Raw genomic sequence first — 26438 nt, forward strand, 5'->3', positions numbered from 1 at the left:
GTCTGTGGAGCTGTAGGCCTCATGAGGTCGCAGTGTGCTTGGCCCTCAGCGTCGCACCTTGTCTGGTGTAGGTTCACAGCAGATGAGGCTCGGGACCTGATCCAGCGTTACCTGACAGAGCACCCTGACCCCAACAATGAAAACATCGTTGGCTATAATAACAAGAAATGCTGGCCCCGAGACGCCCGCATGCGCCTCATGAAGCATGATGTCAACTTGTGAGTCTAAGTTGGGGCCGTGGGAGCTGGAATCAACCTGAGGGACCCAGAGGACAATTAGAGGGAATTTATAAGGTGGTGTCCTGGGTGGGAGGGTGTACTCTGTTGGGATATCATCAGTCTGGCCTTTGAAGGGAAGTTCCTTCTAGGAGACTGATGTGACCCTATGTTCTCTGTGGGCAGGGGTCGGGCAGTATTCTGGGACATCAAGAACCGTCTGCCACGCTCAGTGACTACAGTTCAGTGGGAGAACAGCTTCGTGTCCGTGTACAGTAAGGACAACCCCAACCTGCTGTTCAACATGTGTGGTTTTGAGTGCCGCATCCTGCCTAAATGCCGCACCAGCTATGAGGAGTTCACCCACAAGGATGGGGTCTGGAACCTACAGAATGAGGTACAGCCTGGAGCGGGACCAGGGGGTAGTAGGAGTAGCATTACCATGCCTGTACATCCTGCGCAGGTGGGGGTGAGGTATACTGCGCACCTTTCCATTGTCAGTCAGTTGAGCTCTGTTGGGAGGGTAGGGCTCAGTGGTGGTTCTTGTTCCTGTGGCAGTTCCAGAGATAGTTAACCTTGACCTTATGGTTTAGGTTACTAAGGAGCGAACAGCTCAGTGTTTCCTGCGTGTGGATGATGAGTCAATGCAGCGCTTCCACAACCGTGTGCGTCAAATTCTGATGGCCTCTGGCTCCACCACCTTCACCAAGGTACGTACAGCAGTAGTGTCTTTTGTCTGTCTCACATCCCTTTCAGCTCTTCCCTCCTTTGCTCTCCTTTTTTCCCAACTGTGTCCAGTGTACTAGTCTCCATGCTTTATGGTACAGCAGCTTAGAGTGTCAAATCACCCCACAGTTGTTTCCTGAGAATTCCCTGTAGGAAATCTATAGCCTACTTCTGTGTAGTTGTGATGATTCTAAGTTAAGGTCAGGGTAGAAGTTGGATTTTTAAATTTGAACAAAAATCACCATTTTTGCATTGTCCCCAGGCTTGTTATCCAGGTCATACAGTTCATCTTTTGACCCGTAACATAATGTGCATGTTAAAAAGCAAGTATAATGAGCTATATCTCAGTGTTTATTTCCCCTTCAGTTGTTTCCAAAGGCCCAGCCGAAGGCAGCTGGAATTGAAAAAGTAATCTGAGGATTTGTTAACTGTGTGTGCTTAAGTTTCTGCAAGGTTTAAAAAGTCGCCTTGCTCTTTTCTGCTGCCTTCCCGTTCCACTAATGGTGCACATGAATGTCCTAGCTGATACTCTCAAGGGCATCAGTAATGCCAAAAACAGAGGGAAGTGCTAGGTTGTTATTAGGTTGTGTTCCAAAGTCACTGTCCAGTTTCTAACTGTAATAATGAGGCAGGGTTACACTGGTGAATTTGAAATCATTGATGATCACAGAGCGGGCAAAACTGTGAATTTCACAGGCAAGTTAAACAAGTGATGTGATCAGCCCCGGATTTGCTGTGCAACTCAAAGATCTAGAAAAATAGCAGAATATTCTGCTCTTGCCCTATCAGTTTGGTTTCATGTACTGACAACTCAGCTGGCATTGTGGACCACAAAGAAGCTAGACATAAAAACACACAGGGAGTATTCTTTTTCTAGGAACGTTATATATACATAGAAATAAAATGCCTCAGTGGATTAAAAAAAAATCGCGTCATCCTGGTTTCTCTTAGAATAACTCTTAGTTGTAACATTTTCTCTCCTTCTGGCCTTCATATCCCTTTAAATATGCAGCATATAAAGAAGGTTTCCAATTTTTTAGTAATAGTTCTGTTAAGGATACTATATTTTGCGGTACACGGGCCTCTCACTATTGTGGCCTCTCCCGTTGCGGAGCACAGGCTCCGGACGCGCAGGCTCAGCGGCCATGGCTCACGGGCCCAGCCCCTCCGCGGCATGTGGGATCCTCCCGGACCGGGGCACGAACCTGTATCCCCTGCATCGGCAGGCGGACTCTCAACCACTGCACCACCAGGGAAGCCCAGTCCTAGTATATTTTAAAAATAGCTTAAAGCTCGTTGGACAGAATACATATCAGTTTTTATCAGTACTTCTTGGGCAGGATGAATTCTGTAGGCTAGTAATAAATCTTTGGTGACAGTAGTAGGGTTTTAATTGGCAACATTATAACTTTGGATTTTCATAAAAACAACTTACACGTGCAAAACTTAACAGTTATTTCTGTATTTGTATCATTGCGGTTCTCTGATATGTGAAGACTAAGGGAGAGAAAGAGAGAAAGATATTGAGAGAGACAGAATGAAATCATTTAGACCGGAAAGGCAGAATAAGATTGTGAGATTATGGAAAGAGAATGAATATGGTAGAAATAGATGGAACTGGAGATAATGAGGAATTATTGTTCTTTACTTATGAGTCTGCCCCAGGATGACTTAGTTTGATGTTATTTTAGCCATCTCATAGCAGTTTATACCCAGAAGCAGTAGAAAAAAAATGCTCAGTTTCTATACTATCTGAATATTGTCAGTGCAGGTCCGAGTATCAGAAGTCAAATTCAAAGTCACTGGGGAAAATTCTGAAAAACTCCTGAAAAAAACCAAAGGTACTTGGTTTTGATAATATAATTGACAAAGGAAACTGCAGTCAAATATGAGAGCTAATGAAAGACTGCATGGATAAGTAAAATCCACAAATTATCATAGATGTCATTTAACCGTTCCCCCTTTTTTACCCAACAAGAAAATTTCATGAGAATTGCTATCAATAAAACTTCAACATCACGTAAGCGTTATAAGCTTCCCCCTCAACTAGTCTCTCCAGTTGAGGCACCAACGACAAATAATGTGTCCATAATATACAGAAGAAGGAAGATGTATGATGAATGTATTGATAATATACTATCAATTAAAAATCCTGGAATAATTCAGCATTGAAGGTGATGAAGGCATGAGAACAAAGCTGTATGGATTAAAACAACAACAACAAACTGGGAAGTGTGGGTCGATTGTAGGAAATGACTAACAATCCGTTCTGATTGTGATTCCCAACCAGCTTTTAGTCGGAGCCTTGGGCACAGCAGCTCAATCCTAGTGGGGGGAAAAAAAATGCAGACAATGTGAAGGGAGTGGAAAGAGCAGAACAAAGTATGATGAAAGACCTGAAATATTATGCAACAGAAGAATATTTACAGCCTGGCTAAATAAATGAACATGTTAGTTACTTTATTTTTAAAAGAGAATAAATGCTTCAAGGGAAAGAGATTTAAGGGGTGATACTAAGGGCAATTATGAGAATTCCTGGGACAAAATAAAGGTTTTTTTTATCAAGAAAAATTCCTGGGAGTATGATCTGTCAGAATGCAGAAAACTTTCCAATGAAGTTATTACAAATTCCCTTAAGACGTTGGTAAGACACCCATAGAAAACAGTGTGAGAAATAGCGGAGTGGAACTGTTGTAACTTTGCATCTGTAAGTCCTCTTAGAGAAGGCATGAGAGAACTTTTTGAGAGGCACTAGATCAAATAGTTAATACATTTTGTTTTTGAGTCTCTGTCCCTTATCTGTGAGCAAAGGCAAATTACTCCAACTTTCTACATTTTAGTTTATCTTGTCTGTAAAATGTGCATAGATTTATGACACCTTATTAGGCTATTGTTAATATCAATTATAAAACCATGTAAAATTTTTACCATACGCCGGTGGCTGTCAGTGCTCCACGGGGGCAGCGATTGGCTAACCCATTTCTTTGCTGTCTAATTGAAAGTAGGATATGTGACTTTTTTTTCTGAAATAGTGAGCTATTTATTGAAAAAAAAAAGAAAAACTTCTGGAGTCAGAAAGACCTAAATTTTTTTAATTAAAAATTTTGTTTTTAGTTTTCTGCTCTTTTTTTTTTTTTAATTGAAGTCTAGTTATTTACAATGTTGTATTAGTTTCTGGTGTACAGCAGAGTGATTCAGATATTATATATGTTCAGATATATATGTATATTTTTTCATATTCTTTTTCATTATGGTTTATTACAAGACATTAATATAGTTTCCTGTGTTATACAGGAACCTTGTTGTTTATCTAATTTATATATAGTACTGTCTGCTAATCCCAAACTCCTAATTTATCCCTCCCCCAGCCTTCCCCTTTGGTAACCATAAGTTTGTTTTCTATGTCTGTGAGTCTGTTTCTGTTTTGTAAATATGTTCATTTATGTCATATTTTAGATTCCACATATAATTGATATCATATATTTGTCTTTCTCAGACGTGACTTTTAAATATCAAAATATGACATCTATAGGATTTATAGTAACAGTGCTGATATCAGTGAAATATATTATTAGACTGGATCTTATTACTTCATTTTTAATGTTGACATTAAGTTAAATATTACTTTTGTTACTTGAGATTAGCCTTTTCTTTTCCCTTTTCTGAGAACAAGTACAATTATGTTACTAATGAGAGTTTGAGAGATTAGGGTATAATAGACATTCTCATTGAATTATTAACATGCCGAATTCTAGAGTTCTGTCCTTTGCAAAATTCCCACATTTCATTTTAGATAAAGAGTAAGTTCTCTTCAGAAGTCTTTGTGCGTTCATTTGTCATATAGTAAGTCGAGGTTTTCCTACTTCCCTGCCTCCTATAGAGCATAAGCCCCTTCTGCACTTTTCAGCGTAACCAGGTCCGATCTCAGCTGTAAAACTCATCTGACTTCTCCATGTAATCGTTCTTGCCTCATCCCTGTCTCAGCCCCTGACTTGAATTCTTCCCACTTCCCTCCATACTGAACTAGCAGAGTACTGTTTAGTTGTGTAATTGTTTATATACTTGGGAAGTGTTCTCATACACATATTTACTCTGTCCCATTTAGAATCAGAAAGCTCTCAAGGATGTAAAGCACATCTTCTCTTTCCCTAATAATCCCCAAAGCCCTCGATGCCATGCTATGCCCCCAGAAGGGAATCAGTAAACCTGATACAATGGATTGGAGCCTCCTCTTCGGCCCACATTTGCCTTAGGCGGTCTCCTGCAGAGCTCTGTGTAAAGTAATTGAGCCTTCGGATTTGTGCTCTCATGCTAATGGTTATTACTTCCTTTATTTTTGAAAAACCGGTTGTTGGGCTCTAAGCTAAACATGCTATTTTCTGCACCCAGCAATTCTCCATGAGAAGCTGCCTCTCAGTCTTATGCTCTCTTAGGCCATCCTCCTCCCCCCAGTAGGAGAAGGATAAGAGGAAGTTGCAATATTTACTCTGAGATGGAGAGCCTTGAGCACTTGAGCCCCGGGGCTGCCTCTGGACCAATGTTTCTGTTCAGCTTCTCCCAGGTTTTTCAGCAAGAGCTGTCAGAAACCAAGTTTGTGCCTGAAGAGCAACTTCATGTGTAATTTCCATTTCTCTCGACTCCCTGCTGTGTTTCTTGCTATCTGGAAACTTCTCTCAGAGTAGCAGGCTCTTGGCACCACTAATCCTTTTCCTCTCTCAAATGCCATATTCTTCCTTGGAATGTTAGTTTCTTTTTCAGAAAATTCTATCTTTGTAAAACTACCCAGAAATCAATGTTAGGCGTTCAGCTGTGAAATTACTTCAAAGAATGAGTTAAAGCAAAAGAGGTGTCATTCTTTTGAAGAGCTTAGATTTTCTGTTTATAGAGAAGAGTTCCTGGGAATTATGTGCTTAGCTGAAAGTATTAAACACTTTTTTCTTCAACATTAATTTTTCTTCCTGGGTTTACAGAGGAGAAGGTTACAAGTTAAGGGCTCTGATCATGGTTTATTCTCTAGCTTGGTCATTTGAGGCAAGTTCCTTTACATTCATGGACTTCTTTTTTCTCTTGTATTGATATAAAATGATGAGAAGTGTCAACTGAAAATAATACACAGCCTGAAAGTTGAGAATTATGTTTTATTTGGATTTGCTGAGGACTTAAGCTGGGGAGACAGCCTCTCAGACCGCTCAAAGGGACTGCTCGGAAGAGGTAAGAGAGGAACTAAGATATATAGGAGTTTTTGCAACCAAACAAATAAACAAACAAAAAACAGGTAGTCAGAACATCAAAATATTACTGTTAAGAAAAAGCAGAGTTAATAAATATAAGTTAATAAAGTTAATAAAGTTAATAAATTTAGCACTTTTCTATGGATGGAAAGATGCAAGAGTCTGGGCTCATTGAAATCATTCCTTTGATATGTGCCTTAACTATCTAGGGCCAGTATCCTGTTTTCTCCATCCTGAATCCCCTCCGGGTGCACCATAGGTGTAGCTGCAATGGCTGGTGGCTTGACGGCTGCAACATCCTTTGCTCACTGATATGGCAGGCAGCATTCTTCACCCACAGTAGAGTGACATATGAAAAAGATATTCTTTAAAGCACCTTTCAAATTTAAATGTTATTATTCTACCACCAAATTCCCATTCTCAACACCAGATAAGACTTAGTATTAGTGTTGCTGAAAATATATATATATATATATATATATTTTTTTTTTCATCTGCACTGCTTGACATGCAGGATCTTAGTTCCCTGACCAGGAATAGAATCCCTGCAGTGGCAGTGGAAGCGTGGAGTCTTAACCACAGGACCACCAGGGAAGTCCCTATTGGGGGATAGTCTTGATTAAAAAAAAAAAAAAGAAGACGATCCACATGAAAAAGAAAGAATTTTGAGCCAATGCTCACAACTTTAGTCAGGGTGACTTTCATGTCCTAATTTGAAGTAAGCAAGCGGAACATTCATTAATGGGAGGCTTAGGTAATCCCTCTTTTATCAAGATTAATCACTTATTTTTACATTAGTCATTGTGAATTAATATAGCAATTTGATCCTTCCTAGTTATCAGGTTCTTTTTGATGACTGTCTTAGCCTACATTAGTTAGAAGAGAATAAAGTGCATAGGTCTCCACTTCACATCCAAGCCATTAGGTATAACATAATAACAAAAGCAAATATTGGATTGAATTGTGATCTCCTCTGTCAGCTGAAAAACATGCACAACCTCAAAGTTGAGAATTATGTTTTATTCAGTGGACATACTGAGGACTTAAACCGGGGAGGCAGCCTCTCAGATACCTCTGAGGGACTGTTCTGAAGAGGTAACGGAGCAGCCAGGATATATATAGGAGTTTTTGCAGAAAAGAAAACCACACCAAAAAACCCAAGTAGTTGGAACATCAAAAGATTACTGTCAAGTAAAGAAACACCAGACGTCTCAAGTTAATGAATTTAGCCCTTTTCTTTGTGTCGGGTGGGATGGCCACAGTGCCTGATGGCTGGATGGCTGCAACATCCTTTGTTTACTGGCTCAGCAGGTGGCATTCTTCGTCTACACCCTGCAGGCTGTTGCTGTCGAGGAAGTACAAACTGCCATCCAGCCTGTTTTCCTAAACTCCGTAGACTCAGCAATCTGTCCTTTAGACGTCCTGATAAGTGTCTTAATGGAAGATGAATGCCAGGCTGATGTGACAGTGTTCTTGGGGCAGAATTAGCTCCGTCTCTAGTCACAATTTGGTGACAGATTCCACTTAAGGCAACAGGACACAAGACCCAGTTGGAGCCCTAGGTGGAGGACACCATTTAGATTCCTGTATATCCCTGTTCATCAATGGTAAGGGTACAGTTTTTGAATCAAATGACATTTCTTGAATTCCACTCAGTTCACCTGTGAGAATGCTTTGAGTTACAGCTCAAGATAGCAACAGTTCGTGCTCTTACGAATAGCCGTTTTTGGCCTCTCTCTCTTTCTGTATCTGTCTCTCTGTCTCTCGTACACACACACACACACACGCACACACACACACACACACACACACACACACACACACACTACACTACTTGTACTGAGATACTTTAAGATACATTATTTCAAACTGTATAACAACATAATAAAAATTTCTAGTAGTACCAGAGGATATGTCTCTGAGTACAAAACTATACAAATTTTGTGTAACTTTCTCAAAGTAGTCAATGAATATAAAAATATGTATGTGTAGATAAATCCCCCCCTTTTTTTACATAAATAAGAACATGCTATAAATACTGTATGTACCTTGGGTTTTTTTTTTAAACATATAAATTCTCCTGGATATCTTTTTATAGCAGCATATATAATACAGCTCTGTTTTCCAGTATATATATTGTGTGACTATATTTGTATAATTTATAAATTAATTTATATTTATCATTTATAAAGTAATCCATATTGGCTACGTGTCCAACATTTTGTATTTTTCACTAGTCTCTGAGTGATGGTAATCATGTGAGCACTCCCAGTTTGAAAATGTTAGGTCTAATTGAAATTGATAAGTTCTGTCATTCATGAGACCATAGATTGGCAAACTTTTTTTTTAAATAAAGAGCCAAGTTAATAAATATTTTAGGCTTTGGGGGGCCATAAAGATTCTGTCTAAAATCTGTTCTCATAGCACAAAAGCAGCCCATGGCAATATGTAAACGAATGGGCATGGCTGTGTTACAATAAAATCTTATTTCAAAACCAGGCTAGGGACTTGGTTTGGCCTGAGGGCCAGAGTTTGCTAGGCCCTGCAACTAGACCAGCCACTGGAAGTGACCAACTTGTGGATGAGTTTCCACAAGACCACAAGCTCCATAAAGGCAAGGATCGTATATTTTCATGTCCAGTTTCCCCCAGTGCCTAGGTGAACGGTGACTCAACAAATATTTTTTGAATTGAAGAATTAATTCACAGAAGAGGTATAGAATCAACCCATTGTTTTACCATTTACTGTCTCTGAACATGAGCATGTTGTTTTTAGCTGAAGATAAATGTATCCCTCACATGTATAGCTAAGGAGATGTGTAGATTTTAAACATATGCTCTTACTAATCATAACAAAACAATTTCACCAAGAAATAGAAAAGAAGTTTTTAACAAAGCTGAGGTGCCTGCTTCATGCTGTAAGTTCCTGCTGTCTGGGCTGATATTCCGCTATAAAACTTTACTGGATACTGTGTTTGAATTACTGGTTTCATTCAAAGCGTCTCATGATGATTGACCCAATTTGTTTTCTGTTGTCCATAACCAAAAACAATTGAGCATCACTGATATGCATACTCTCTTCTTTAAGTTTTGAGAAAACTACTCAGTAATATTTATTAGGAGCCATTATTTTTATCAAATATATATATATATATATCAAATATATATATGTTTTATCAAATATATATATATTAAGGAGAGAGAGCTAGAAAAAGGATCTGTGTTGGGCTTCCCTGGTGGCGCAGTGGTTGAGAGTCCGCCTGCCGATGCAGGGGACACGGGTTCGTGCCCCGGTCTGGGAAGATCCCACATGCCATCGAGCAGCTGGGCCCGTGAGCCATGGCCGCTGAGCCTGCGCGTCCAGAGCCTGTGCTCCGCAACGGGAGAGGCCACAACAGTGAGGGGCCCGTGTACCGCTAAAAAGAAACAAAACAAGAAAAAGGATCTGTGTCTCACTGTGATACAATTCTGTGCTCTTCCTATTGCTGCTTCTACCCTACTATATTGAAAATATCTATATAAATGTGTCATGTCTTGTAAGCAGATGTGCATTCTGGAATTCATTTCTTCCTAAACCATGAAGCACCAGCCATAAACAAGATGAACTCCCTGAAACCTCCGGAAGCCACACTGAGAGAAGAACCTGGGTCAGGTAGAGCTGTGTTTACCTTCTGGGCTAGAGAGATAGTTCTAGGCCTGATAGCCTTATAACTTCAGCCCAGAATGTCAGGCTCCCATTACTTTAGCCCTTTGGTCCAATCACATTGTTTCTGATATCCTAACCTTTAATTATTTGAATTCCCAATCTTGCTCAGGAAGGTGAGCCTTTGCCAGGTTGGTCAGCCTTAAGCTAATGGCTGAAAGGATTGTCATTGGCCCCTGTATCCAACCCAGTTACTTCCTGATCTGAAGTAGCCAAACCAGCTGGGGCACAAATAACCATGAAATCCTCACGGCCACACTTTCCCCTGCCTCTGAGAGAAGCTTCAGGAAAAAGAGCAGAAATGAACTTTTGTGAAGGGATTAGCTTGGGTGAAGAGCATTACCCGTAACCAAATAAATGGATCCTGGTGACTCACCAGGCTAGCCTTCAAGTCACCAGTGCCTCTGGGGATGTTAGGGCCTGTATTTCATTTCTGCAAGTTTAAAAACATCAGGTAACTCTGGAAGGATACCAGAGGTCAAGGTACAGGTCTACAGATGGATCAAGCAAACATATCAGACTTAATCTCCAGAATTATCCTCTGAGATTGGTAGTACCGTTTTCTTCATTTTGCCATTTGCCCAACTTCTTGCAAGGATTCAGGTACAGACCATTGAACTCCAGAACCCTGACTTTTAACATTGTGCTATAATCCACCATTTAGAGTAGTGGATCCCACAGAAAGGTAAGTAGGGATCACTGGGCTGCTGTGCTAAGCATTATCCTATCAAATTCTTGGGAAGAATAAATACCATAATGTATATGGAGTGCTGTGTACAATTCCTGGCACCAAGTTAAGCACTGTAGAAAATGTAGCCGTCAATATTAGCAGCTCGCATAGGCTCTGGGCAAATTAGCAGGAAAAGCCTTCTTAATTTTATTCAATACGGTGTTGAAATCATCTAACCAAGTGCACAACAAGATATATATACCATAACCTGGGAAAACTGTCTTGCTTTTTTAAAAGAATTGAATTCAGTGAGAAACAGCTTTTAATGGTTGAAAAGTGAGAAGTGTAGGGAATAAGAGACTCTTTCCTGTGTTTATATTTGAGGCTTGCCTTTCTTACTTTCAACTTTATCTTCATAACTGCCTCCCCTCTGGATCTGTGTCTTCTTCAGTTTTTTTTTTTTTTTTTTTAGAGTGATATCTTCCCACCCAACTACTTAATTTATTTATTTATTATATTTTTAGATGTTGGGGGTAGGAGTTAATTTATTTTTGCTGTGTTGCGTCTTCGTTTCTGTGCGAGGGCTTTCTCTAGTTGTGGCAAGCGGGGGCCACTCTTCATCGCAGTGCGCGGGCCTCTCAGTGTCACGGCGTCTCTTGTCGCGGAGCACAGGCTCCAGACGCGCAGGCTCAGCAGCTATGGCTCATGGGCCTAGTTGCTCTGCGGCATGTGGGATCCTCCCAGACCAGGGCTTGAACCCGTGTCCCCTGCATTAGCAGGCAGATTCTCAACCACTGAGCCACCAGGGAAGCCCCGTCTTCTTCAGTTTAAAGAAGGTGGCAAGACAAGTCCTAGAACATTTTGTTTGTGTGTAATTGACATGACAAATGATGGGCTCTTACCTAAGAGGCCCCAGATAAGAGGTTGGTTACTAATGCAGGGGGGGACCAGTGGGAGCAATTGTCTCTGGTCTCTTATCAAGCCCAGAACAATCTTTCATTTACTATATTCATGCCGCAAGAGCACAGGCAATATTAAGTTCCAGAAAAAGGAAAAACTCTCCCACAGAAACAGCTGTGTTCATTACACAGCCAGTTTACTACAGTGAATTGCTAGAAATGGAAAAGTTTCCATTTCTTTTTGTGTTTATCCTTGACAGTTGTCTTATAAAATCTGCCTTTTGTAAATAAGGGAGGGCTGGTTTTAAACAGCTTTGACTAATATCTGTAGTTGGAGTATTACGTTCTACAGAGTTTCAGCAAATTAAAATAAATCTGATAGAAAGACATATATCTTTCAAAGAAAATATTGTGAAGCATCCTGGCCACAGAGTTCCATTTTTCCCCCATCTTACATGTAAATTGGATTGTGTTCCTTTTATGTCTACATTGTCACTTAGTCTAAAACCTGAGAGATGTCATTTAACCTCAGAGTTGGACCCCACTGAAAGCTTGTCTGTGGACACTATGCTGTCTTTGTGTAAATGTTCATTGCTGATGCATACTACAATGGAAAAAAAAATTAGTTTCTTGAACACCAGAAAATACCCACCTGTTAATCTCACTGGGTTGCAGCAAACAACCCAATGGATTGGTGGATTCTCTGAGAGCAGGAACTTAACTGTGTTCTCTCCAGGTCTTATTCAGTTCCAAGCACAATGCTGGTAATTCTTGAAGTTCTCAGTCAATGTTGAAGAACTGAAAAACAATCCACAAAATTCAGTTGACCAATTAGCTAGATATGCCCTGATACAGAATTCTCTCCATGGCAGAAGTGTTTGCTGATCAGGGAAATGGAGTAACTACTACAGACAGCCAGAATCCCGTTAAGCATGGTGCGTTAATTACAATAAATAAAAATTTGGTGCTTGAGAGAACGAGTTTTGCAAAGTATCCATATTAATATCAGGGAGTGGCCTAAGCCTTGGGGAGATGAGAGTCCTCTGCTTTTAGATTAATAAAGCTGGGCTTTTGTTTTGTTTTCTTGTTTGCATTGTAAAAGAAGAGCTGTTAACTTGTCACCTACATACTATTGTGTGAGTGACTAAACAAAGGTGAAATCCCAGGTATATTCCATAGTGTTGACAGTGACTGAGTGTTCACTCTGATGGGAAATTTGTCAGTTGAGGGGGTTATCTCCTTCACACTCCTTGAAATCTTTTTCTTCATTCAAATTTTCCTAGCTAGTATACAAATGTTAAATTTCCTGTTGTGTAATATAGACTGTCTCTGTTTCTGTCTCTGTCTTTCCCTCCCCAGCTTGGCCTCAGGGATATCTAACCAAGTTTGCTCAGTACCCTTGGTCCCTGTCACAATATCAGGCAAATGCTAGACGCTGAATCATGGTTTAATGAATTTCTCTTGAATGGATGTTATCTTGCTTCAAGTCATTCATGCAAACATTGAAGAGGACAGACAGAGCTCTGCTGACCTCCTCTAGCAAACCACTCTCTAGTAGACCTCAACACATCAGTCTGTACTCTTTGGTTACAGTTGTTCAACCAGTTACTAATCTAACTAATTGTAACCGGTTGAACAACTGAACCCAAAGGGTGCAAAGTGGAAACATTTCATTGGGAAGTCGGCTCTGGACAAAGGAAACACCACCAGATCCCCTTCAGTATGCAAAGGGGAAATTCCTTCTCAAGTAGAAGCTGCATGGTGCCTCTCTGAATGATCATTAATTTGTAATGCTGTGTGAGTATCATCTGTTCTTTGGGTGAGGCTTATTTGAAGTGTAAGGTGCTGCCTCCATAGAGGGTGATACTGACCGAGTGTTAAATAACTGTTGTCTGAAAATAACCGATGATATGAACAATAAAAAGCTTTTAAAAATAAGACGTTTCTTTTATTGATAGTCGTCCAGTCCATCAAGGTTGAAGTGACATATGCAATGTGAGATGTAAAATCTGATGTGAAACAGACAATAATTTGTGGTTTATATGAGGGAGTGTATCCATGTACATTGATGCTTAAGAACAGGAGGCTTTTAGGTCATTATTCTAAAGTTTGTTTAGAGAATAAGTTTACTTTTTATTTTCTTCAAAATAAATTTCTTTCTCTTGATATTGTACAGTATTTGCAAAATGTTATGATGAAGCTGTTGCTCGTTGTTTCACAATGTTTTCTCTGTGAGGACCCAGGGAACATTTCTACCTGATGCTTCATGTTGTCTGAATAACTTCAAACTGTAAAAGATTATGTTCTCTTTTGGCCACTAAGAAGCTCACTTTTCACCTGTGGTACCTGTGGGATGCATTTTGAACAATAACTTTGTTTTCTTATTTTTCCTTAGCACCACCAAATCTCTCTTTTTTTTTAAGGCAGACTATAATTAATAAATGCATAGCAAACAAAAACCTGTTTTTAGATGAGATTGCTGTTGATATATGAATTCATCTATCATCCAGCTTCCCACCTTATTCTCTCCTGCCATATTTCTATTGACTAGGGCTTTTGTTCCATGAAGAATTAACTTTTGCCATGACCTCCATGCCAAGCTCCTCCATGCCATGCTCCTCTCTGCCTTCAGACCTCTGTATCCACCTGTAGGTGCTCTTTCTCCTGCGGGGCCTCAAACCTGAATGCAAAGCTGTCCAGTAGTTGAGCTGTGTTTCATGAGGAATCCAAGAACCTGCAGCATGGGTGAATTTGACAATTTTGCCAAAACCTTGAAGTGTTGTGAGGAAGATTCACACTGACCGTGCACCATGCAGCCTTCTTTTGTCTTGCCGGTCTCATCTCCTCACCTAGGCGTTCCTCTTGGAGTCTTAGCTTTCTAAAATCAGCACTTCTACTCTCACCATGAGACCTGCCCTAATTGTGAAACTCCCTGGTCTGTGTTAGAGGGCTTCACCCCCCGCCCCATCCCTGAATTCCGAGGAATGACATTTTCTCTGCCTTGTTTACAAGGCAATCAATCAATTCACGTAACAAATCTCTTAAATGTATCTACTATGTTCTAGATACTGGAGATACTAGCATAAATAAATAACACAAATAAAGCCCATATCCCTAAAAGTTCAAATTGAAGGAGTTCAAATTGGGGGGTTAGAGAGCAAAGATTTAAATAGATTAGAGGAAACATACGTGGTGAGTGCCATGATTAGCAATAGGCACAGGGCTTTATGGGAGAGGGTCTCACCTGGAGTGGAAAGGTGTGATCTCAGGTGAGTCTTAAGGAATGAGTGTGGGCTTGGGGGAGGAGAAGGTGGAGGTTCCAGGAGGAGGGGGCTAGCAGGAGCAGAGATGTTGAGGCAAGGAATCACATGGTATGTTTGAGGAAGGGTCATTGACAAGATCTGAAGCTGGAAATAAACAAGGACTGATTTCTAGGGACCTTGTGTGCCAGGTTAAGGACTTTGAGTTTGTCCTGGAACCATGAAGTATTCCAAGTAGTGGGGGGAGGGGGCAAGGTCAGATCCTGGAGGCTGAATGGAGAATAAAAATGCAAGGACAAGACTGGAGGCCTGGAGTGTTAAAGGAGGTCACTGATGTGGCTTGGGCAAAGCATCACGAGGGCGTAAGCCAGGTGGGTGGTTCTAGAGATTGAGAGGAGGGCGTTAATTCCATGAATGTGTAGTAGATAGAATTGTCATGTTGTACGAGTGTACTTGGGAGAAAGGGACTGGTCATTTAATAAGTAGTTATATCACTGGTGGATTGGTGATTTCCTCAGTTCTTGCCCTTTCAAGGGAAATAATTCAGTTGAGAGATGTAGAGCATTTTTAAGTGGCAAGAGTTTTATTAAGCAAAAGCGGAAGTATGCTCTCGAGAAATGATGAGAGCGGGCTGTCTGGAAACCAGAAACAGCCCTGCAATGGGGCAGGGATAGGTTTTTTTAGAGTGGTGGTCCCTCCCTGTGTCCTGCGTCATTTGACTGACAAAGCTGATTGACAGCTTTAGGTTATATAACTTTTCTCTTAGTGCACAGGCGCTTACCCGTAAGCTCCCAAGCAAAAGCCACGGGGGCGGGGGTGGGAACTGCAATGCTAATTTGTTACAAATGTGGCACAATGAACCCCCAGGTACCTTAAGTCACCTTTTAGGTCTTGGTGCGCCCTTGCCAACCTGTGCTGGAGGTTTTAATCTTGCTTGGTCCTGATATGGCTGGAAACCTAGCGGTGGTCCTTGACCACAAGAGGGAGGATCTCTGGGTGTGTTCCAACCACCAGTGTCCAGGTGGGGGAGGGAAAGATGACTCCATCCAGGATGGGGCGGGACCTGCTCATGTCTGACTAACTACCTAACAGTTATTGGTCATTGGTAAATAAGATGCAGAAGAAGGTGAGGTTTTGGGGCAGATGGAGTGAGTTTTGGAGGGAGTAAGGGGCTTGAAGTTCTGTAGAACAGGAGGATGAGGAAATCTAGGAGGCAAATAAGTATCCAAACACCTCATGTATACATTTATATAAAACATGGATAAATTTATTCTCCTTCTTTGCCCATTTTTTGGGTATTTTATATAAATATAGCTGTTACATCTGGTAATTTTTTCCTCCCATATAACTTTTGGAATGCAATAACGTGAATCATGAGGAGATGACCATTTCTACTTAATCTCTGCGAAGTTGCATTCTTATCCTATTTTGATTCATAATAAAATGCCTAAGTTGGTTTTTTCTAACCTGAGGCACACGATTTATAGAAGGAAAATAAAAATGTCAAAGGTATAACTGCCCAAACTTGGGATGTTGGTAAAGTGATATAATATCAAAAATGTTTATCTGGTTAGCTGACTACTGAAAAGTTATATTAGTTGTGTTTACAATTAACGGATGATTTCTCTTTAGGCCAGAACCAACAGAGATTGTAATCCCACAGCCCTGCAATTTTGAATGTTTTTGTTCTCCCTTTTGGAAGTTTTCCAGGTATTCTTAGTTGGCAACTGGAAACAGTTCAGTAATGGCTATGCAGCTTCCTCATGCATGGTATTGAAATTTGTGACCAGGGATCCCTGTAGAGCTACTATTGACATTTCACCCCCCTCTTAGATTAAATCTACCTATACAAGCTCAAGGGGTCCTGCCTGGGGCTGTCTGATCAATACTCTATAGCCCCTGTGCAGAAGAAACTACAAAGATTTTCTCAGAAGGTAGACTGTTGAAATTGGATCTAAGTAGTAGACAGTGATTTGAATGAGGGATATACTGACAATTTGCATCAATCTAGACTTGGGAATAGTTTGAAAAAAGTAAATTGCCTTTTGTCTCAGCTTTGAAGGGATAGATGTTAAATATCCCTTGTTTTCTATTATTGCTTCTTAAGTATTTATCAGGAAAGTGGTATAAGTCAGTCCATAGACAAGGCTCCTCTGACCTTTGATCATCAAATCATCCTCCCCGTCTTCCTCTTTGTTGCAGTCACTGCAGTCATCACCACCACCACCATCATCATCATCATCTCATTGTCATCACCACATCATCATCACAGATAGCTCCACTTCTTGGGTGCTCAGGTTTGCCTGTGTTTGAATTAGGCATTATGGGTCCAAAGCCCATGATCTTAATTTCTACTCCATACCTCTTTTCTAATAGCCCAGAGACTCCCATGGGTGGGCAAAAGGTTGGTGCTGTGCTTTTAAAATGGACTTGAGATCTAGTAAGTTTTGTTTCTATTGGTGTCTTTTATATAATTTTGGAAGGTAATGTGAGAAAACTCAACCTTTTGAATTTTTTAAAAAAAATTTTGAGACACTTGTAACCACCAGCTATGTAGCTATAATTTATTGCCACATTTAGTGTATTAAATTGTAACAGGTATTTCTGATTCTTACTCCCCACTTCTCCCTTAAAAAAAAGCATTTGTTAATTTAGCATACCTCCTTCTGTCTGTTCCATGAAACTATAATTTCTTTTTTTTTTCTTACATCTTTATTGGAGTATAATTGCTTTACAATGGTGTGTCAGTTTCTGCTTTATAACAAAGTGAATCAGTTATACATATACATACGTTCCCATATCTCTTCCCTCTTGTGTCTCCCTCCCTCCCACCCTCCCTATCCCACCCCTCCAGGCGGTCACAAAGCACCGAGCTGATCTCCCTGTGCTATGTGGCTGCTTCCCACTAGCTATCTACCTTACGTTTGGTAGTGTATATATGTCCGTGCCTCTCTCTTGCTTTGTCACAGCTTAACCTTCCCCCTCCCCATATCCTCAAGTCCATTCTCTAGTAGGTCTGTGTCTTTATTCCTGTCTTATCCCTAGGTTCTTCATGACATTTTTTTTTCTTAAATTCCATATATTTGTGTTAGCATACGGTATTTGTCTTTCTCTTTGACTTACTTCACTCTGTATGACAGACTCTAGGTCTATCCACCTCATTACAAATAGCTCAATTTCGTTTCTTTTTATGGCTGAGTAATATTCCATTGTATGTATGTGCCACATCTTCTTTATCCATTCATCCGATGATGGACACTTAGGTTGCTTCCATCTCCGGGCTATTGTAAATAGAGCTGCAATGAACATTTTGGTACATGGCTCTTTTCGAATTATGGTTTTCTCAGGGTATATGCCCAGTAGTGGGATTGCTGGGTCATATGGTACTTCTATTTGTAGTTTTTTTAAGGAACCTCCATACTGTTCTCTGTAGTGGCTGTATCAATTTACATTCCCACCAACAGTGCAAGAGGGTTCCCTTTTCTCCACACCCTCTCCAGTATTTATTGTTTCTAGATTTTTTCATGATGGCCGTTCTGACTGCTGTGAGATGATATCTCATTGTAGTTTTGATTTGCATTTCTCTAATGATTAATGATGTTGAGCATTCTTTTATCTGTTTGTTGGCAGTCTCTATATCTTCTTTGGAGAAATGTCTATTTAGGTCTTCTGCCCATTTTTGGATTGGGTTGTTTGTTTTTTTCTTATTGAGCTGCATGAGCTGCTTATAAATTTTGGAGATTAATCCTTTGTCAGTTGCTTCATTTGCAAACACTTTCTCCCATTCTGAGGGTTGTCTTTTGGTCTTGTTTATGGTTTCCTTTGCTGTACAAAAGCTTTGAAGTTTCATTAGGTTCCATTTGTTTATTTTTGTTTTTATTTCCATTTCTCTAGGAGGTGGGTCAAAAAGGATCTTGCTGTGATTTATGTCATAGAGTGTTCTGCCTATGTTTTCCTTTAAGAATTTGATAGTTTCTGGCCTTACATTTAGGTCTTTAATCCATTTTGAGCTTATTTTTGTGTATGGTGTTAGGGAGTGATCTAATCTCATACTTTTACATGTACCTGTCCAGTTTTCCCATCACCACTTATTGAAGAGGCTGTCCTTTCTCCACTATACATTCCTGCCTCCTTTATCAAAGGTAAGGTGACCATATGTGCATGGGTTTATCTCTGGGCTTTCTATCCTGTTCCATTGATCTATGTTTCTGTTTTTGTGCCAGTACCGTACTGTCTTGATTACTGTAGCTTTGTAGTATAGTCTGAACTCAGGGAGCCTGATTCCTCCAGCTCCATTTTTCGTTCTCAAGATTGCTTTGGCTATTCGGGGTCTTTTGTGTTTCCATACAAATTGTGAATTTTTTTGTTCTAGTTCTGTGAAAAATGCCATTGGTAGTTTGATAGGGATTGCATTGAATCTGTAGATTGCTTTGCATAGTAGAGTCATTTTCACAATGTTGATTCTTCCAATCCAAGAACATGGTATATCTCTCCATTGTTGGTATCATCTTTAATTTCTTTAAACAGTGTCTTATAATTTTCTGCATACAGGTCTTTTGTCTCCTTAGGTAGGTTTATTCCTAGATACTTTATCCTTTTTGTTGCAATGATAAATGGGAGTGTTTTCTTGATTTCACTTTCAGATTTTGCATCATGAGTGTATAGGAATGCCAGAGATTTCTGTGCATTAATTTTGTATCCTGCCACTTTACCAAATTCATTGATTAGCTCTAGTAGTTTTCTGGTAGCATCTTTAGAATTCTCTATGTATAGTATCATGTCATCTGCAAACAGTGACAGCTTTACTTCTTCTTCTCCGATTTGGATTCCTTTTATTTCCTTTTCTTCTCTGATTGCTGTGGCTAAAACTTCCAAAACAGTGTTGACTAAGAGTGGTGAGAGTGGGCAACCTTGTCTTGTTCCTGATCTTAGTGGAAATGCTTTCAGTTTTTCATCATTGAGGACGATGTTGGCTGTGGGTTTGTCATATATACCCTTTATTATGTTGAGGAAAGCTCCCTCTATGGCTACTTTCTGCAGGGATTTTTATCATAAATGGGTGTTGAATTTTGTCGAAAGCTTTCTCTGCATCTATTGAGATGATCATATGGTTTTTCTCCTTCAATTTGTTAATATGGTGTATCACGTTGACTGATTTGCGTATATTGAAGAATCCTTGCATTCCTGGAATAGACCCCACTTGATCATGGTGTATGATCCGTTTAATGTGCTGTTGGATTCTGTTTGCTAGTATTTTGTTGAGGATTTTTGCATCTATGTTCATCAGTGATATTGGCCTGTAGTATTTTTTTTTTTGTGACATCCTTGTCTGGTTTTGGTATCAGGGTGATGGTGGCCTCATAAGAATGAGTTTGGGAGTGTTCCTCCCTCTGCTATATTTTGGAAGAGTTTGAGAAGGATAGGTGTTAGCTCTTCTCTAAATGTTTCATACAATTCGCCTGTGAAGCCATCTGGTCCTGGGCTTTTGTTTGTTGGAAGACTTTTAATCAAAGTTTCAATTTCAGTGCTTGTGATTGGTCTGTTCATATTTTCTATTTCTTCCTGATTCAGTCTTGGCAGGTTGTGCATTTCTAAGAATTTGTCCATTTCTTCCAGGTTGTCCATTTTATTGGCATAGAGTTGCTTGTAATAATCTCTCATGATCTTTTGTATTTCTACAGTGTCAGTTCTTCTCCTTTTTCATTTCTAATTCTATTGATTTGAGTCTTCTCCCTTTGTTTCTTGATGAGTCTGGCTAATGGTTTATCAATTTTGTTTATCTTCTCAAAGAACCAGCTTTTAGTTTTATTGATTTTTGCTATCGTTTCCTTCATTTCTTTTTCATTTATTTCTGATCTGATTTTTATGATTTCTTTCCTTCTGCTAACTTTGGGGTTTTTGTTCTTCCGTCTCTAATTGCTTTAGGTGCAAGGTTAGGTTGTTTATTCAAGATGTTTCTTAAGGTAGGATTGTATTGCTATAAACTTCCCTCTTAGAAGTGCTTTTTGCTGCATCCCATAGATTTTGGGTCGTCGTGTCTCTATTGTCATTTGTTTCTAGGTATTTTTTAATTTCCTCTTTGATTTCTTCAATGATCACTTCGTTATTAAGTACTGTATTGTTTAGCCTGCATGTGTTTGTATTTTTTACAGATCTTTTCCTGCAATTGATATCTAGTCTCATAGCGTTGTGGTCGGAAAAGATACTTGATACAATTTCAATTTTCTTAAATTTACCAAGGTTTGATTTGTGACCCAAGATATGATCTATCCTGGAGAATGTTCCATGAGCACTTGAGAAAAATGTGTATTCTGTTGTTTTTGGATGGAATGTCCTATAAATATCAATGAAGTCCATCTTATTTAATGTATCATTTAAAGCTTGTGTTTCCTTATTTATTTTCATTTTGGATGATCTGTCCATTGGTGAAAGTGGGGTGTTAAAGTCCCCTACTATGAATGTTTTACTGTCGATTTCCCCTTTTATGGCTGTTAGTATTTGCCTTATGTACTGAGGTGCTCCTATGTTGGGTGCATAAATATTTACAATTGTTATATCTTCTTCTTGGATTGATCCCTTGATCATTATGTAGTGTCCTTCTTTGTCTCTTCTAATAGTCTTTATTTTAAAGTCTATTTTGTCTGATATGAGAATTGCTACTCCAGCTTTCTTTTGGTTTCCATTTGCATGGAATATCTTTTTCCATCCCCTTACTTTCAGTCTGTATGTGTCTCTAGGTCTGAAGTGGGTCTCTTGTAGACAGCAAATATATGGGTCTTTATTTTGTATCCATTCAGCCAATCTGTGTCTTTTGGTGGGAGCATTTAGTCCATTTACATTTAAGGTAATTATCGATATGTATGTTCCTATTCCTCTTTTCTTAATTGTTTTGGGTTCGTTATTGTAGGTCTTTTCCTTCTCTTGTGTTTCTTGCCTAGAGAAGTTCCTTTAGCACTTGTTGTAAAGCTGGTTTGGTGGTGCTGAACTCTCTCAGCTTTTGCCCGTCTGTAAACGTTTTAATTTCTCCATCAAATCTGAATGAGATCCTTACTGGGTAGAGTAATCTTGGTTGCAGGTTTTTCTCCTTCATCACTTTAAATATGTCCTGCCAGTCCCTTCTGGCTTGCAGAGTTTCTGCTGAAGGATCAGCTGTTAACCTTATGGGGATTCCCTTGTGTGTTATTTGTTGTTTTTCCCTTGCTGCTTTTAATATGTTTTCTTTGTATTTAATTTTTGACAGTTTGATTAATATGTGTCTTTGCATATTTCTCCTTGGATTTATCCTGTATGGGACTCTCTGTGCTTCCTGGACTTGGTTAACTATTTCCTTTCCCATATTAGGGAAGTTTTCAACTATAATCTCTTCAAATATTTTCTCAGTCCCTTTCTTTTTCTCTTCTTCTTCTGGAACCCCTATAATTTGAATGTTGGTGTGTTTAATGTTGTCCCAGAGGTCTCTGAGACTGTCCTCAGTTCTTTTCATTCTTTTTTCTTTATTCTGCTCTGCTGTAGTTATTTCCATTCTTTTATCTTCCAGGTCACTTATCCATTCTTCTGCCTCAGTTATTCTGCTATTGATCCCATCTAGAGTATTTTTAATTTCATTTATTGTGTTGTTCATCATTGTTTGTTCCATCTTTAGTTCTTCTATGTCCTTGTTAAATGTTTCTTGCATTTTTTCTATTCTATTTCCAAGATTTTGGATCTTCTTTACTGTAATTATTCTGAATTCTTTTTCAGGTAGACTGCCTATTTCCTCTTCATTTGCTAGGTCTGGTGGGTTTTTATCTTGCTCCTTCATGTGCTGTGTGTTTCTCTGTCTTCTCATTTTGCTTATCTTCCTGTATTTGGGGTCTCCTTTTTGCAGGCTGCAGGTTCGTAGTTCCCGTTGTTTTTGGTGTGTGTCCCCAGTGGCTAAGGTTGGTTCAGTGGGTTGTGTAGGCTTCCTGGTGGAGGGGACTAGTGCCTGTGTTCTGGTGGATGGGGCTGGATCTTGTCTTTCTGGTGGGCAGGTCCATGTCTGGTGGTGTGTTTTGGGGTGTCTGTGGACTTATTATGATTTTAGGCAGCCTCTCTGCTAATGGGTGGGTTTGTGTTCCTGTCTTGCTAGTTGTTTGGCATAGGATGTCCAGCACTGTAGCTTGCTGGTCGTTGAGTGAAGCTGGGTGTTGGTGTTGAGATGGAGATCTCTGGGAGATTTTTGCCATTTGATATTATGTGGAGCTGGGAGGTCTCTTGTGGACCAGTGTCCTGAAGTTGGCTCTCCCACCTCAGAGGCACAGCACTGACTCGTGGCTGCAGCACCTATAGAGCCTTTCATCCACATGGCTCAGAATAAAAGGGAGAAAATGTAGAAAGAAAGAAGTAGTAGAAATAGAAAGAAAGAAAGCAAGATAGGAGGGAGGGAAGAAGGAGGGAAGGAAGGAAAAAAAGAAAGAAGAGAAAATAAAATAAAGTAAGATAAAATATAATAATTAAAATAAAAAATAAGAGAAAAAAAAAAGGACGGATAGAACCCTAGGACAAATGGTGGAAGCAAAGCTATACAGACAAAATCTCACACAGAAGCATACACATACACACTCACAAAAAGAGGAAAAGGGGAAAAAAATCATAAATCTTGTTCTCAAAGTCCACCTCCATAATTTGGGATGATTCGTTGTCTATTCATGTATTCCACAGATGCAGGGTACATCAAGTTGATTGTGGAGCTTTAATCCGCTGCTTCTGAGGCTCCTGGGAGAGATTTCCACTTCTCTTCTTTGTTCTCACAGCTCCCAGGGGCTCAGCTTTGGATTTGGCCCCGCCTGTGCCTGTAGGACTCTGGGGGGCGTCTGTTCTTCGCTCAGACAGGACGGGGTTAAAGGAGCCGCTGATTCGGGGGCTCTGGCTCACTCAGGCCAGGGGGGAGGAGGGGCACGGAGTGTGGGGCGGGCCTGCGGCGGCAGAGGCCGCCGTGACGTTGCTCCAGCCTGAGGCGCGCCGTGCGTTCTCCCGGGAAGTTGTCCCTGGATCCCGGGACCCTGGCAGTGGCGGGCTGCACAGGCTTCCCGGAAGGGGGGTGTGGAGAGTGACCTGTGCTCGCACACAGGCTTTTTGGTGGCGGCAGCAGCAGCCTTAGCGTCTCATGCCCGTCTCTGGGGTCCGCGCTTTTAGCCGCGGCTCGCAGCCGTCTCTGGAGCTCCTTTAAGCAGCGCTCTTAATCCCCTCTCCTCGCGCACCAGGAAACAAAGAGGGAAGAACAAGTCTCTTGCCTCTTCGGCAGGTCCAGACTTTTCCCCGGACTCCCTCCCGGCTAACCGTGGCGCACTAACCCCCTGCAGGCTGTGTTCATGCCTCCAACCCCAGTCCTCTCCCCGCGCTCCGACCGAAGCCCGAGCCTCAACTCCAGGCCCCGCCCCTCCCGGCGGGTGAGCAGACAGGCCTCTCGGACTGGTGAGTGCCGGTCAGCCCTGATCCTCTGTGCGGGAATCTCTCCGCTTTGCCCTCCACACCCCTGTTGCTGTGCTCTCCTCCGTGGCTCTGAAGCTTCCCGCCTCCGCCACCCACAGTCTCCGACCGCGAAGGGGCTTCCTAGTGTGTGAAAACCTTTCCTCCTTCACGGCTCCCTCCCACTGGTGCAGGTCCCGTCCCTATCCTTTTGTCTCTGTTTATTCTTTTTTCTTTTGCCCTACCCAGGTACGTGGGGGGTTTCTTGCCTTTTGGGAGGTCTGAGGTCTTCTGCCAGCCTTCAGTAGGTGTTCTGTAGGAGTTGTTCCACGTGTAGATGTATTTCTCGTGTATCTGTGGGGAGGAAGGTGATCTCCACGTCTTACTCTTCCGCCATCTCCCCAGAAGCCTCGAAACTATAATTTCTTACAGAGCTATGAGAGTAATACATTTCTCCAGTTCTCAGTAGAAATGAATGGGTTAAGAAATTCTGCTTCAAGATCTCAGATGGTAAAAGCCATTGACCACTGAAAGCTCTTCTGCTTCCTCTGATGGAGAATGTGGTAATGGAGAGGTACAAAGTGTACCACGTACCCAACAAGCTAATTGCCCACTTTGAGTCCTCTCTCAGGCCCAAGTGCCAAGTGAAACCTCTGCTCTCAGGGAAATTAGGCGACTGACACAGAGATTGGGTTCGTTAGCCTTATCTAAATCTGTGATGAGCTGGTGATAGTCTGTGCTAATGAAGGTGATTCTTTGAATCAAATGCTTGTTGATGTGGGTTTTCTGAAGTATAATGTTGATTTGATATTGCCATCCCTGTCACAAGAGCTGCATATGTAATTATGGTTTCGCTCTAAATAGATTTGCTTTTGGACTCTAAAGCACGCCCCGTTACTTCATGTTCTTGCTATCTCCCAACCTCAAAAAAAAAAAAAAAAAAGGACAGACCAATAAATCCAAAATATCTTTAAGCACCATATGTGGGCTTGCATTCTTTTTACATTTAGTGTCTTAACGTTTTCAAACAACAAATCAGTTTGTAAGTAAGGTTCTTTGTGATAGGATTTGAGCATGCATGCATGTGATGCTTCCTGTCTCTGTCCTGCCTGACCCTTCATGTTGGTAATGGTTTTAAATGGCCCAGTGGGAGATCAAAGCACAAGTCAACCTTTCAAATATCCATACAGTGTAGAAAGTCAGGGACCAAGGTTATTAGCACGTGATCTGCTCAGAGGGGACAGGGCTATTTCCCTCCCCTCTAGTACGTACCCGGACACACCTCAGCCAACCATTCACAGTTTGAAAAACATGATGGGCTTTGTCTGGTCCCTGTAGAGGATGCTGTTCTTTCTCCTTCCTTTCCCTAGCATCCTGCTGCTTCTCTCCAATCTCCAGGTCAAAGACCAGCTCCTCTCAAAAGCCTTCAGACAAAATAAGGAGCCTCTCAAAAGCCTTCAGGCAAAATACATCAGAAAGAGAAAGACTAATACCATATGATATCACTTATATGTGGAATTTAAAATATGACACAAATCAACAGCTCACAGATACAGAGAACAGACTGTGGTTGCCAAGGGGGAAGTGGGGTGGGGGAAGGAAGGATTGGGTGTTTGGGATCAGCAGAGGCAAACTATTATATATAGGATGGATAAACAACAAGGACCTACTGGATAGCACAGGGAACTATATTCAATATCCTGTGATAAACTATAATGGAAAAGAATATGAAAAAGAATGTAGATATGTATAACCGAGTTACTTTGCTATACCGCAGAAATTAACACAACATTGTAAATCAACTATAGTTCCAGAAAACTAAAACTAAAAATACATAGACTGTTACTTGTTACAGTCAGTTGCCAGTCTGTGATTTGTAGGAGCAAATGACCGTGGGGATGCAGAGTACTCTTTGGCCCTGCTTCTCAAAAAGTACTGTAGACACCTGGTCCCTCCCAATCCTTTGATTTAGTTTGAAAGCAGCCTCCCTACTAATCCTGAGATCTCTATGCTGTATCTTTTACTTCAGACTGTGGCAAGAAGAGCATGGACTGGTTGTGCATTCAAGTCGGAAGTCCAGAAGCTCTCTTGATGGTTTCCCACCCAGTTATGGCATATTACTGTAATCCCACACAACAGCGGAAACATCTTTTTCTCATTTCTCTAGATTCCTGTAGCATTTGATGTCTCTACCGTGTAATTTACATTTAATTCTAAGTCGTTTTGCATCATTTTATGGTTATTTCAAGTATAAATGTCTTGCCTTCCTCAGAAGATTTTTTAAAAATTCCTTTTAGAGCAAGGGC

General features: G+C 40.7%; 2 protein-coding genes across 3 annotated transcripts in view; both read left to right on the forward strand.

The window, feature by feature from the left end:
* PDE4D (phosphodiesterase 4D) overlaps positions 1-26438 on the forward strand; it is a 1268462-nt gene that overhangs the window by 600598 nt on the left and 641426 nt on the right. The gene's annotated exons all lie outside the window — the stretch shown is intronic.
* On the forward strand, positions 11-2012 carry LOC113617513 (pre-mRNA-processing-splicing factor 8-like). The gene is made up of 3 exons (XM_027101071.1): positions 11-218; positions 402-612; positions 809-2012. Exons 1-3 carry the CDS (start codon positions 22-24, stop codon positions 1019-1021), a joined length of 621 nt encoding a protein of 206 aa, XP_026956872.1. The 5' UTR covers positions 11-21; the 3' UTR covers positions 1022-2012.

This window comes from Aethalodelphis obliquidens, unplaced genomic scaffold, assembly GCF_003676395.1.
Source record: "Aethalodelphis obliquidens isolate GAN/ISIS:26980383/991018 unplaced genomic scaffold, ASM367639v1 scaffold4, whole genome shotgun sequence".
Classification (NCBI taxonomy): domain Eukaryota; kingdom Metazoa; phylum Chordata; class Mammalia; order Artiodactyla; family Delphinidae; genus Aethalodelphis; species Aethalodelphis obliquidens.